Here is a 14038-nt window from a genome sequence, read left to right on the forward strand (position 1 = left end):
ATCTTTCTTTATGCCGCCCCCAAAGGTGGTTAGGACCTAGGTGAACAGGCGAGTCACATACACAGTGTTGTTGATGCAACTGTACCTATTGCTAACACTGCAGCAATAAACTAGACATGATTCTGTTACTAAGAATGGGACACTGCTTTTCCAACAGGTTCTCTCCTTTCTATTATCATATTCCTACATTCAGGGCACAGAACTTAAAACAGCCTGGATTCCCTGTTACATTGGTTTTTCTGGCCCTTTCTTGGCTACATACTAGTTCATTTTATACCTTGTGGCTTTTGTACAATGATGTGTTGGATTTAAATGAGAGGAGCGGTATGTGCTACTCTCCCCAGTTCCCAATATAGTTCTCAACCATTTTGTGGGTCTTGAATGCCAGCTGCCTACATTCACTATAAAAGAACGAACACCTAGCCATCCTGCCAGGAGACCTCCCAAGTCTCTTCCACTTCTAGATTCAACTCCGTGATTCCCAGGGTACCTGTTTTCCCCACACTGGAATCTTTCAGATCATCTACTGTGAAGCAATAATATTATAGATCTGTGGGGCAATGAAGCCTTCTTATTTTTCTGTCAGAATGCTTACTCTGAAGGAGAGTCACTAAATCTCTCTAATTTCTTAGAATGAGGGCACAAACAATTCAAAACAAGAGATACCCTTAGAGGGGATAAAGAGTGAATACATCTGGAAAAGTGTAAGGAAGGAAAGGAAAAGAGGGGAGTGTGAAGTCTGCCAATGAGCTCCCTCTTTCCATGGCTGCTCTAGGATCATGAGTCAAGGAGAGACAAGAATTCCACTCAGGTTTTAAAAGAAAGAAAGCATGGGGGCCTGGATGGTGCAGTTGGTTAAGCCTCCACCTCTTGGTTTCAGCTCAGGTCATGATCTCAGGGTGGTGAGATCGAGCCCCTTGTTGGGCTCTGCACTCAGCACAGTCTGCTTGAGATTCTCTCTGCCCCTCTCCCTCTGCCCCTCCTCAACCTCTCAAATAAATAAATCTTGAAAAAATAAAAATAAAAGAAAGCACCTCTGACTCTGCCTTTCAAATCAGAACTTCAAATTCTTGGGACACCTGGATGGCTCTGTTGGTTAAGTGTCTGCTTCAGCTCAGGCCCTGATCCTGAGATCCTGGGATTAAGTCCCACATCAGGATCCTTGCTCCTTGGCGCTCCCCCTGCTTGTGCGCTCACTCTCTCTCTCTCTTTCACAAATAAATAAAAAGTAAAATAAAATAAAATAAATAAAAATAAGAAAAAAACCCTTCAAATTCTTAATATACTATAACAGTACTTAAAATTACATTTAAAGTAACGAGGAAAAGCTATAAAAATGAGGAATTAGCTTAGAAAACTGTGAAAGCATTTTGCATTTTTATGTGGCTCCTTCCTGGCTGAATATAAATGAAGGGATATTAATAATAATTACACATACAGTTATTTAGGAACCAGAGGAATAACATGTGAAGAAAGACCAAGAATACTTATTAGCCTTTGTTGAAACATGAACTAGGCAAAACATTTTGGGGAAGTAATGGAGGATAGACAAAACCAAACAAAGCAACAAAACCAAAACAAGATAAAACAAAAGAACTTCAAATTACGTTTTATCTGATTGTACAGTTACACAATTTTCAAGACATTAGGCACAAACACTTAAAATAATGAAGTTCCACATGTAAAATAATGCCACCATACTTTGTTTATTCAGAAACACAAATTTTGACTTCAAAAGGAATTACCCTATTCAAAAGGGCTAATGTATATGTGTGAAGCAAAGAACTTCTGATTGTGCTTTAACTCAGGATTAGCTGTTTCCTTCCATAAGCTGTTATATAAACTAAGTAAACATAAAAGTTAAAATGCTACTAAATAAATAATAAAATAAGTCCTGAAAACCCACGAAAAATGTCAGGTTCCATTTCCTGATTCATTGTTAAAGCCATCACTTAAAAAAAAAATTAACTTTTTTCTCTGCTTCATGTTTGCTTTTGATTATGTTTTTACTATCTTATATTGTTGTCACACTAAACTTAAAATTTATTTTAAAATGTATCTGTGAATGAAAACTCTCCACTCTATACATAAATTACTGAAAGCAGCAGTTGTTTGAAACTAACCACCTTACTGCATTAAAAAGCCCAATATTAAGCTCCCACTGCTTACATAAGGTTCAAAATAAGACAAAAGGAGGCGAAGTATTAGCAGAAACTTATAACGGAAAACAAAATTTTACCAGCCTCCAAAAATCACTCATTATCATTGTGCACAGTGCACGTCTTGCTTTCAAATGAAAAGTCAGAAGTAAAAAAAAAAAAAAAAAAAGTCAGAAGTGGTTATTTCTGTATCTAACAGCTCTTGAAACATCAGTAGGTTGATGAAAGTATTCATCAAGACCAATTATTTTACTCTTGCAGTTTGAGTATTGAGAATGTTGACAGTTTATAACACTGTTGACAGATGGAAACAATACACAGTAACGCTTACAAAATCTAGAGTCACTAGAAGATAAACTTTCTAATCTCCTCGAAAAATCTTCACCTTGCTGCAAGTACCAATTATAAACAGCAGCTAACATTTAAGGAGTGCTTCTTATGTGCCAAGCACTGATCTTTACCCTTATTCTCTATCATAGTAATCTGTAATTATTTTGTTTATTTTCTTTCTCCCCCCTAATCCAGAGGCTCCATGGTCACAGGGACTCTGTCTACTTCTTTATTGTATTCCCAGCACCTAGCACGCCTTACACATAGTAGGTGACATTTTTAAAGGACTCATTGTTCTAAACATTTATTTTTTTAAAAGATTTTATTTATTTATTAGAGAGAGAGAAAGCACAAGCAGGGGGAGTGGCAGGCAGAGGGAGAGAAAGAAGCAGGCTCCCCACTGAGCAGAGAGCCCCATGTGGGGCTCGATCCCAGGACCCCAGGATCGTGACCTGAGCCGAAGACTGACGCTTAACTGTCTGAGCCACCCCGGCGCCCCTGTTCTAAACACTTTAAATAATCTTTTAAAACTGTTGGTCATGGGTGCCTGGGTGGCTCAGGTCATGATCCCAGGGTACTGGGATCGAGTTCCATGTCGGGCTACTTGCTCAGCGGAGAGTCTGCTTCTCCCTCTCCCTCTGCCCCTACCCCTGCTCATGCTTGCACGCTCTCTCTCTCAAATAAATAAACAAAATCCTTAAAAAAAAAATAAAACTGTTGGTCATGATCTAGAGGGTTAAGAAAATGCAAAAGAATAGAGCATATTATTCAGTAGAATATTCTCCAATGAAACTTTTCTATGTCCCATATAAAATGTATTTACCAATGGGTAACAGTAAAAAAAAAAAAAAAAGGCTTAAAATCACTGCTTTACGTGGATTATTTCATTTGCTCCTCACAATAACCCTGTAGACAATACCACAACTTCCTCTTTAAAATAACAGTACTGAGGTTTCCAGATAGTATGTATGATGTCCAAGATGACAGAGCTATCTATAAGTACAAACATCACTTCTATAAAGTCTCACTGATAGGGAACCACACTAAAAAAATCTGAATTAACCAAATAAGGTTTCAGTAATAGTAATTGTGACATGGTTAGTGAAGAAGAAAATAGGCTTTTAAGGCAGTCAGTCCTAACTAAATTTAATACCTGGTTCTGCCACTAACCAGCTGTGTGGACTCAACCTCTTTGCAACTTTATTTCTCCATGTGTAAAAGAGGAATATTCATAACGTTGCTATAAGTTTTAAATGATTTGATGTATGTAAATAGGCTAGGCGACTAAATGGAAGCTTTTGTGATTAAAATAATTAGTATTTTCTTTTTCCTGGTCCGATAAATCTTCAGCCCATCACACCACTATCTGAATGTGTAAAAAGCGTGAATCAGGAACCTACTGGATTAAAGAGCAAATTATGGGAAGTGGGCAAGAGTGGACTAGAGCCACCCAAGAGTTTCTGCTGGCCGTGGGTGAGAAAGATGCCTAAGTCAAGCTCAGGGAGTTGGTTCAGGTAACTACGGGAATCAAGGGAAACAACTCTGCTTAACCGTAAATACAAACACAAACTATTTCATCTTGCTCAAGGATCACAGCACCATCCATCTTCCTCCTCTGTGTCCTGGCTGGGGCCGAACCAAGGAAACGCACCTGGTCAGCTCCCGCCCACTAGGCCCTGGTACACAGGGGCTAGGGCGCAGAGCTTCGGTGCAACTCACCCCGGAGACTCCGTTGATACTGCCCCAGAATCTCCTCCAGGGTAGAGTTCTCCGGGGACTTCGCCATGCACAGAGCCGGGGCCCAGAGATGGGAGTCACGTGGGGAAGTGTCCAGTGTCGCCCTTTGGGGAACAGGAGGCCTTGGCGCCGGAGAAGCGCCCGCCTGCTTCCAGCCGCTGCTGTCATTGGGGAGCATGGAACCCCGGACGGAGCTCGCATGGGGCCCTTCCCACCCAGGGGCCCTCATGCTGGACGTCGGGAGTTGTAGTCCGCAGGCTGCGGGCCTGCAGTCACGAAACTCCTAAAAGGCCCTTCCAACTATACTACAATTCCCAGAGGACATCGCGCTACAAGCTTTGGCGGTTTGGCGGCCAGATCCGGTTGCCAAGAGACTGCTTGGAGGCTCCGCCCTTTTTCTGTAGCCCAGGCTGGCTCAGTCCTGCCTTTATCCCATCCTGCTGTTTGGACCACCCAACCGACATAAAGAGCTCACTGAAGGCCTTGACTCTCCTAAGTTTGCTAGTTGAGTCTTCTCAAGGACACAAATAACAAGTTCTTCACCCTTCAGCCGCAACATTTGCCAAAACGACCAAATAAATTCTCAAGAAAAAGAAGCTCTAAATCTCCCAAACAGCCAAGGTTTTGAAGGCATCCGACACTACAAATCCTAGCATGCCCAGCAACCAGACCGCCACTTGGAGTTGGCGCACTGCCCTCTGGGAACTGTAGTCCTTTTTAGTTGCGGTCCCAGCTAACGCCAGAGTCCTCCTCATTGTTCAAGCCGGTCTTTGGAGCACGCCTGCGCAATAGGCAGCTGGAGAAGCCTTTGGGTGAGACCCTCGGCACAGCCCCTTTTCATTGTTTGCGTTTGGCGCCTGCGCAGTAAGAGATCGTTGGGACTGGGCCGGCGGAGCGGATAGGGCCGGGTTCCTCGCCCTTTCTTCAGGCGCCTGCGCACTGGGCGGCCGCTCTTTGCCGTTACCGCTATGTGCGGGGCGTGTGTGGAATAACGTTATTGCCCAGCGGAGCTCGGGGCCGGGAGCTCGACCGCAGCGGCAGCGACGACGACAACAGCGCCGACGAGGACGACGGGGTGGGGGGAGGACGGCGTGCGAGAGACTCACGGGACGCGACGCGCCCCGCCTCCCCCGTCCGGTCCCTCTCTCAGCGGTGAGGGGTAAGTGATGCGCTCAGCTGCTCGGGTAGGCGCTGTCTCTGCCCCCGCCGCTACTTCCCCACATCCTTCTGGGTTTGCAGCGGGGGCTCGGGGCGCGGCCGGGGGTGCTGGGCCGGGCGGCGAAGGGGGCGCTTCCCCGCTGCTCCGCGCGGCGCCGCCACCACCTCCCCCCACCCCCCGGCACCGGACCCGGGGCTTCGTCGGGGCCGCCCCTCCCCTCCCCCACCCTACCCCCAGCCCCACCCGCCGTCCCTCCGGGCGGGTGGCCGCCGCCTTTTCCCGAGAAGGTCTTGAATCATTTCAGCCCTCTCTCGGCTTTGTGCAGCCCTCCCCCCTGCGCCGTAGCAGCTTGTTAGGGGTGCGGGCGGAGCACTGGAGGGAATGGCTGCGTTGCCACTGGGGAAGGGATTTTTTCCCCCATCCGAGCAGCTAACAGTATGGGGCCTTTTTGTGAGGTTGGTTGGGGATGTGGGGCGGTTTGGAGGAGGTGAGGCCCTCTGGACGCGGTTGGAGGGCGTGGAAGACGTGGTGTCACGCACCCTGCCAGGCGACTGCACCCGCGCTCGCTCTGGCTCCGTAGTAAACCCGGGGGAGGAGACAGCGGCTTCCTGTCGGCTTCATTGTCCTAAGATTCAAATGTGGGGTTTTGGTATGCTTCCCTTCGTTTTATGCCTGACACAGGGCGGGAAGACGTGGGAATCGTGTCCTAAGTTATGGAATCTCTGGGGTTTTTTTGGGGGGGTGGTCGTGTTTAGTAGGGCTTTGGGGATTTATTTGAAGAATGTAAGCCCCTGGAAGACAGGGACGGTGTCTGTCCAAGCATTGCCAAGGTGATCATCGATATGAAATTACTAGATGGCGATGAAGACTGGACTTAGAAAGAGCCCGACGACGAGGCTGTTGTGTAGCAGGGAAATGAACCAGCAGAATTGTTTTTTCATTGGGTGGGTAAGGCATTCGCGTTCCTAAGGGAATAGATGAGGCCACATCTTTCCGTTTTGTTTTTTGAGCAGTCAAAACAAAAAACAGGCCCAGTACATTTCTGTTTCTGATTTTGTTTATTCATACTTCCATTCTCTTAATGAAAATTCACTCATTTGGGAGAAATGTGGTGGGGCAGATGATCGTTGATTCAAAATGCATCTTTTAAAATGATTTCATCTTAAGCTTAACTGTAACCATTTTCAGTGGTTACAACCGTTTGCTGGCGTTAAAACAAGCGGAAGAAAGAATGAAGCAGGATGGGGAGGAGCAGGTGGAGGGATAATGGGAGAGGAGAGAGTTACGTTGTAAATACTGTATCTAGATTTTCACTGATACAACCCTAGCTGGATAGGCTTCAAAAATTTAGTAATTCAGTTCTGGAAATACTACATTGCAAGGTACAAATAATTTTGTATTTTTCTACCGTTATTTTTTTTAAGATTTTATTTATTTGACAGAGAGAGACACAGCAAGAGAGGGAACACAAGCAGGGGGAGTGGGAGAGGGAGAAGCAGGCTCCCAAGGAGCAGGGAGCCCGATGCGGGGCTCGATCCTAGGACCCTGGGACCATGACCTGAGCTGAAGGCAGATGCTTAACCGACTGAGCTACCCGGTGCCCCTTTCTACCATTATTTTTTAAAAAGTGAAACCCAAGGCTGTTTTTCGTCCTTCGTAACTTTGTAGATATCGTAGGATTTGGGTGTTTTAAAACTCAAGAATCTAAGTGCACTTGACATAGAGGAAGACACTGAAACTTGGAAAGTTAACTGAATTGTCTGTACAAGTGTCACTGCTAATGAAAGGCAGAGCCAAATAAAACCAAGATATGTTCCTGCAGTGGGCTCTTTTGGTGTGTCCCTTATTCCCCCTACCCTGTGAAAATTTATGGAAAGCTTCTCCACATGCTCCTTGAGTTGTTTTTAACAATCAAGTTCATTGATACCCTTGTTGTATTAATCTAGTCCTTTTCCTTGTGATGCAAAAATAATTCTACTGAAGTGGAGCTTTAGTTTTATAAATTACCTTACAATATAAGGAAAGATGCTCTAACACGGGCTTTTCACAAAAAAAAAAAAAAAAACTTGGAAGTTTTTCCCTACTACTTCTTAGTAACCATATTTTAATATTATTTCCTGATACTCAGTAGTATTTTATGGTATGATGAACTCTATAAGCTCTGTTAAAAATAAAATTGCCATGTAACAAGAATGTGGAGAAGATTGTCTCCATTTTATATTTAATTCTGTAATTATGGCCTGAATGTAGTGTAGTGAAATTATCCCTTTCCTTTATTCAGTATGAAGTTCATTTTTTTCAATTAATGAATTATATTATTTTCAACTTAACTCACCTTGAGAAAAATATCGAACTTTTTATCAAAATTAAATGTATGTTTTTTCATTGAGTTGCTTTTGACAAAGTGCTGTTTTTTCTTTATAATCTCACCCTTTAATTCTACAATGCATTTTAGTAGACTTTTTTAAAAGAATTTATTAGCATGCCCTTTTAAATTTTAGCTTACTTAGAGATAATCTAGTTAAATTCAACATGTGGAATTATATTAAATCAAACTTTAAATGTATTTCATCGGTAAATTTCATTGTTCTCAATTTGGAAATAACCATCTTTATGTTTTCTGTCTTAGCATTAGAATAATGTAATTTAGGCTGTAAAATTATCATATATTATGCCCATTAATGCAGATATCAGTGTTTTTAAAAATTCTATGCTTTTAGTGATTTGTTTTATTTATTCCTAGTATCAGTTTTTTCTTTTTGATAAAAAGAACTAGTTTTATTGTTGCATCTGATAGTAATCAGATATCACTCATCTAGTACTAAATACTGCCTGTGTTTAAACTTAACATTTTTTATTCAACAAAATTATACTCCTATAAAATAATTTTTAGTATTTTAATTTGTAATGATTGATTTTGTTCTCTATCGTGAACATTGGGGTTTTAAGCAGTGTCCTAGTCTAATAAATATCTAACAGACAGCAGTGTACTAAATTGCCAACTAAAATATCTGTACAGATGCAAATTATTACAGAAGTATAACAAAAGAGCAATTAGATACCATCTGAAAAATCCTTGATGGTTATATAATAATGGAGGAGAACATTGAGTGTTGCTATATTTCAGTAAGAAATGAATTTCTTCTTATGGGGAGAAATCTCAGACCATCTTTATTTCATAAACTTTTGTTAATAACCAAGATTTCCAATAATCAACTACACTTGGTGAAATGGGATTTAATTTATTTACTTAAATATTTTTTGAGGGAAGTGCTCAGCAATGAGTTAGCCAGTGTGGGCAATACAAAAGAATAAGAAGACATCTGTCTGGTAGTAGAGTCTAGTTTAATTGAATGACTATGCAACAGTATATCTATATTATACCTTTTTTTTGGCCAGAATGAATGACATCGTCAATATATACTGAAGGTAAAGCCCTCTTTTATGTCAAACAAAGGTAGAAAGGAAACGAACAAAAGCAAGGTTAAAATTACAAAATTTACAAAATTTACTTACAAAAATTACTTACATACAAATAGGGATTATACAAAACATGGAAGTGGAAAAGAATCTCAAGTATGCATTGCTTAGGTTTGAGAAACAATATGAGACATAGCAGAGAATAAATCATTATTTGAGTATATCAATAAGTAGTAGGTAATATAGAACATATTACCCTTTGGGACATGATATTTATTGAATAAATAATATCTACCATGTATTGAAACCTACTATGTATCAGGCAGCTTGTGTGTGTCTGTGTGTGTGTAATTCATGCAACAGTCTTGTATATAAGATATAAGTTTACACATTTAAATTTGAGAATATTTGAAGCCTAGAGTTAGTGAATAATTTTGCCTCTGTGTCATGGCTCTAAGTGGTAGAGCCTGTAACTGAACCTTTGTCTTTTTGACAGAGGCCCAAATTCTTTCCATTCATCCTTTTTGGTAAATTGAGAAAGCAAACTGTACTCTTTTCTGATTCACAAAATTTTAGAATTAGAGGAGACTTTAGAGTCATCTGGTATAGTGTGCCTTCTACTACTCATGTCCTTGAGATCTTACTGAGTCCAACTTCTCCAAGAACAACACTTTCATGAACAGAGGCATAGGATGTCTCATTTAGCTTTTGGAAAGTATAATAGGAAGATTTTAATTAAATGGGGCTGGTATTTGCTTTACTATATAACTTCTCCCCATTGGTTGTAGTTCTGTTGTAAGAGTAAGATACAGTAAGGTATTTCTTTGCTCGGTTTTCTCTTTTCTAAATTAAATATTATAACCCTTACAACTTCATATGATATTGATGTTGTTCCCTTTACCTTTCTCATCTCTTGTCAACTAGATTCAGTTTTGTCAGTGCTGTTCTTTTTGTTCTGATCTAGTTTTTATATTTAATTCTGTAATTATGGCCCGAATGTAGTGTAGTGAAATTACTGTTTCCTTAATTCAAGCTATACATTTGTGTTTACAGTCTAAAATTTTGTTAACTCTTTAATAATAGTAATATCTTGGAAATGTGAGAACAATGTTATATGGCTTTTCAAGTTATTGTCATGCAATTTAAGGGATTTGAGTTTCTGTATTTCTACTTTTCTAATGTTAAAATGACCTCTCTTTATGAAATGATAGTTTTAGTCTGTGGTAAGTTTCTTTCAATATTTGCCTTGGGTTTTTTTGTATTGGTTTGGTTCTTAAATGAACAAAAAGTTGGCAATCGTATGTTGTTTTTCATTTTGTTTTTTGAAAATTTGGAAACCACTGATGTAGTCAACATAAGCCACTGTTTTTTTTATTTTAAGATTTTTCCCATTCTGTATGTATACATAGATGATTTTTTGAAACAGTGTTAAGCTTTAACCCTTTCAGATACCATCTCCTTGAATATAGCTATAGTTAAAACTTGTTGAGATCTTCTCGAATCATGATTCTGTCATCCAAGGGATTAGCTTCCCTTCCTGGCTTTTAGACATTTATAAATTTAACAAGCCAGCCCTCTTATGTCTTCATCCTGGCCATGTACTGGATATAGCCAAGGACAAAGCCATGCAGATTTATAAATAGAGTAAATGTAACATAAATAAAATATGCTTGAGAAGAGAGGGGACACAAAGAGAATGAAAACCATTTGAATGTTTTTTTGTTTTTAATTAAGGAGAAAACCATTATAATCTCCAGTATTGAAGGAGTTGGTTAAAGTTTACAGTCTGTTGGGTGATACGGATAATTACACAATAATGAGTCAAGTAAGCATAAGCGCTATGAAGAAAATGTGGAGTAATGGGATAGACTGTGATGGAGGACTGCTATTTTTCATTTGTTTTTAAGTAGTCCCTCAGAATATTCAAACGGTTCAAAAAAATCAAACTATTTTAAAAACAACTATTGTGAAAAATCCTCCTACCCCTCACCTTGTTTGCCAAGTTAGCACTTTCCCTAATCCAATAGGTAACGTTTTATTATTTCTTCTGTATCATTCCAGTGAATTTTTTTTCAAGTTAAGCAGATATATATACTTAGCCCACTGCCCCTCTTTTACACAAAAGATAACCTCTTTTTTTTTTAAGATTTTATTTATTTGACAGAGAAAGACACAGCAAGAGAGGGAACACAAGCAGGGGGAGTAGGAGAGGGAGAAGCAGGCTTCCCACTGAGCAGGGAGCCCAAGGCGGGGCTCAATCCCAGGACCCTGGGATCATGACCCGAGCCGAAGGCAGACGCTTAATGACTGAGCCACCCAGGCACCCCAAAAGATAACCTCTTAAGACAATATGCTGCACCTTGAGAGTTACCGTTTTAGGAACAGTTAGGGAATACTGCTCTGTGAAGAGGTGATGTTTAGCAGAGACTTGTGTTAGGTGAGGAAGTAAGCCATGTAGGTGTGTGGTTGGACTGTGCAGTGGTCCTGAGACAGGAATGGGATGTGTGAATTCGGAGAATAAGGAGAGCACTGGCTGGAGATGAGAGAGCAAGAAGAAAGAATAGAAGGAAATGAGGTTGGATAGAAATTGGAGGGTTAATTCTGTGTTTTGGGAGTTCATTGGAGGGTTTTGAGGGGAATGACAAAAGAATTGTATTATATTTTGTAAAATATAGTTCTGACTTTTGTGGAGAACAGACTGGACGGGAAAAGGGGAACAGGGAGATGAGCTAAGAGTGATCTGTACTAAGTTGTTAATGGTTTCGACTAGAGTGATAATGGTGGAGGTAAAGTTACAAGGTCTGGTTTTAAAAAATGAGGAGTTTTGGATATGTGAAGTTTGAAATGTCTGTCACACATCTGAGTGGAACTATCAAGTAGGCAGTGGAATATACAAGTACGCAATTCAGAGAGGTTCAGGCCTGAACATACTTAAATCTTAAGCATCACCAGTAGAACGTATTTAAAGCCATAGGACTGGAAGACATCACTTAGTTTGGGAGTTGGTTAATTAGGTTGAGAAGAGGTCCAAGAGTTGAGACCTGATACTCTTCAACAGTGAAAGGCTTAGCAAGAGAGAAGAGTTATCGAGAAGGATTGAAAAGAAGTAGTAAGAGTATGCTGTCCCAGAAGCCAAGTAATTTTTAGAGATAAGGGATGTTGAGTCAGACTATACCACCTTTAATCACCTGAACACTCCTTATAAACTGGATGAGAACCTTTTGTTAGACATCTCTTTCTTCTGGTTTTTTTGATGGGGATGTTCACATTTATTCTCCCCCAGAAACTGCTAAATCTAAAGTCCTGAACAAAGTTTGATTTGTAAACCGCGCCTGCTGTTTCTTGGGTGGACGGCTGTGTTTGCTGCTGGTGCCCAGGACTGAAAAGGAGAGACAGTGCTCCTCAGTGAGGAGAATTTGCTGTCAGGGATTGATTCAGTCATGACTTGTGTGATCTTAAACATGTCACTTCATTTCAGAAGTTCAGTTTCTTCATCTATAAAGTAAATCTAGTGATAGTCCATTTACCTCAGAGGTTTTTTTGAAAAGCAAATGATGTAAAAGACAAGTGAAAGGTATGATTGCAGGTACAGATCTCCCATCGCCCCAGATGTGGTGCCCCTTGCTAGGGTTACGTGTGAAGAAATGTTTTGTTTGGGGTGATGAATAGAAATATTTTTTCAGTTTGACACTGTAGGAATAGTTTTCTGCTTCTCCTGCATTTCATCCCCATAGGGCAGTTTTGCACATTATTTTAGTGTTCTTGGGAGTGGAAAAAAAGACATGATGTGGGAAAGAGGCTTTGAGATAATAACTTTCTCCAATCCTAAACTCATCCTTTAATTCCAAGCAGTGTCTAAATGAGAATGAAGTCAGAAAAATTTTTCTAAGCAGGCCAGCTTACTTTTTTCCAGGCCAACCAGGAAAATCTTCCCTTTTTAACTGGCTTTTTTTCCTGAAAGGTGTTTTACCAGATAAGGGTTTGTCACATCTTATGTGGAATAGTAAAGTACAAATTCAAAGCATAGGGTTTGTTAAGGGTCTTGTACTCAAGGCAGCCAGCTAGAAACTGATTTGAGGAAACAGAGGACAAGGGCATACTTGATATAGAGGTGAAAAAAGGAACATTGCAAATAGAGGACTTTGAGCAATAATTCTTAAGCAGTAAAGACTTTTTTGAGGCAGTGGGACTGTAACTTCAAAATATCTATCTTGAGGACCCCATGTATTATTATTTGCTGAGTTGCTCAATAAACACTTCTCATGGGTAATCAATGCATTGCAAATTGAAGGCCACCTTATTTTTTCATGCTTTTTTTTTCATATTATAAAACTAATCTTTGTCTTTTGCAGAATACTTAGAAAATACCATTACATCAGGAAGAACACTTTCTCGCAATCCCCCAGCCAGTGATGCCACTGTTCTATATTCTTGTCTATTTGGGTTGAATCTGGTAACATTTTATCATGAAATTAAACTTTCTAATTTTTCTCGAGGGTATAGGAGTCCATGTTATCAAACTTGTAATTTACTTACAATTTATGGAAATTAAGGGTATTTCTAAAATTGCAAACAACTGTGAATTTCTGTGCAAATTAATATTTTTCTTTGCCAAAGGAAAGATTTTTATTTATTTATTTATTTGAGAGAGAGAGCAGAGCAAGTGAGAGAGAACACGAGGGGGGAGGGCCAGAGGGAGTGGGAGAAGTAGGCTCCCTGCTGTTCAGAATTCTAAAGCCTTTTCTCATTTTCTGATGAAATCCACCCCTCTGCCCTGGTCTTTTCCAGTATATGCTTCCGTCATTGGTATATGAGATTGTTGCCTCAACCCTACACCAGTGCTGGATATTACATATCTTTTTAAAAATTTTGCCAACATGATAAACTGAAAACCTTATTTAGCTTTCTCTTATCAGTAATATATCTGAAGAGTTTTTTAAAAATATGTTGGCAAAAAAAATATGTTTATTGGCCATTGTATTTCTAATCTGAATTGCTTGTGTATACCCTTTTCTGAAGGAATGTTCATTATTGTGTATACTTGTAACAATTCCTTTGTCTTGTACATTGTAAAATTTTTTTCCCAGATTGTCATTTTCCTTTTTAAATTCATTTTTACCCAACAAAGATTTTTAACTTGTGTATAGTCCAATTTTTCTTTTCCTTTTCCTTTATGAAGTAATACCACTGCACAAAGTTTTATTAGATACATACCTATATTTATTCTCATAGA

The 14038-nt window shown here is 40.0% G+C and overlaps 2 protein-coding genes across 19 annotated transcripts in view; one reads left to right on the plus strand and one right to left on the minus strand.

Moving 5' to 3' along the window:
- Nucleotides 1–4685, minus strand: part of SDCCAG8 (SHH signaling and ciliogenesis regulator SDCCAG8) — a 232069-nt gene extending 227384 nt beyond the window's left edge. For all 8 annotated transcript variants that reach the window (XM_025877582.2, XM_025877581.2, XM_025877588.2 and 5 more), the window contains exon 1: nt 4209–4685. In XM_025877582.2, coding sequence (XP_025733367.1) covers nt 4209–4455 — 247 coding nt within the window. In that variant the 5' untranslated portion in view covers nt 4456–4685. The remainder of the gene's footprint in view (nt 1–4208) is intronic.
- Nucleotides 4686–5119: 434 nt separating this feature from the next.
- The window catches only part of CEP170 (centrosomal protein 170), a 137966-nt gene continuing 129047 nt past the window's right edge, over nt 5120–14038 (plus strand). For all 11 annotated transcript variants that reach the window (XR_012380518.1, XM_025877569.2, XM_025877575.2 and 8 more), the window contains exon 1: nt 5120–5385. The gene's annotated coding sequence lies outside the window, so the exon portion shown is untranslated. The remainder of the gene's footprint in view (nt 5386–14038) is intronic.

Source organism: Callorhinus ursinus, unplaced genomic scaffold (genome assembly GCF_003265705.2).
Source record: "Callorhinus ursinus isolate GAN/ISIS: 27379988/994484 unplaced genomic scaffold, GSC_fseal_2.0 scaffold13, whole genome shotgun sequence".
In the NCBI taxonomy this organism is placed as follows: domain Eukaryota; kingdom Metazoa; phylum Chordata; class Mammalia; order Carnivora; family Otariidae; genus Callorhinus; species Callorhinus ursinus.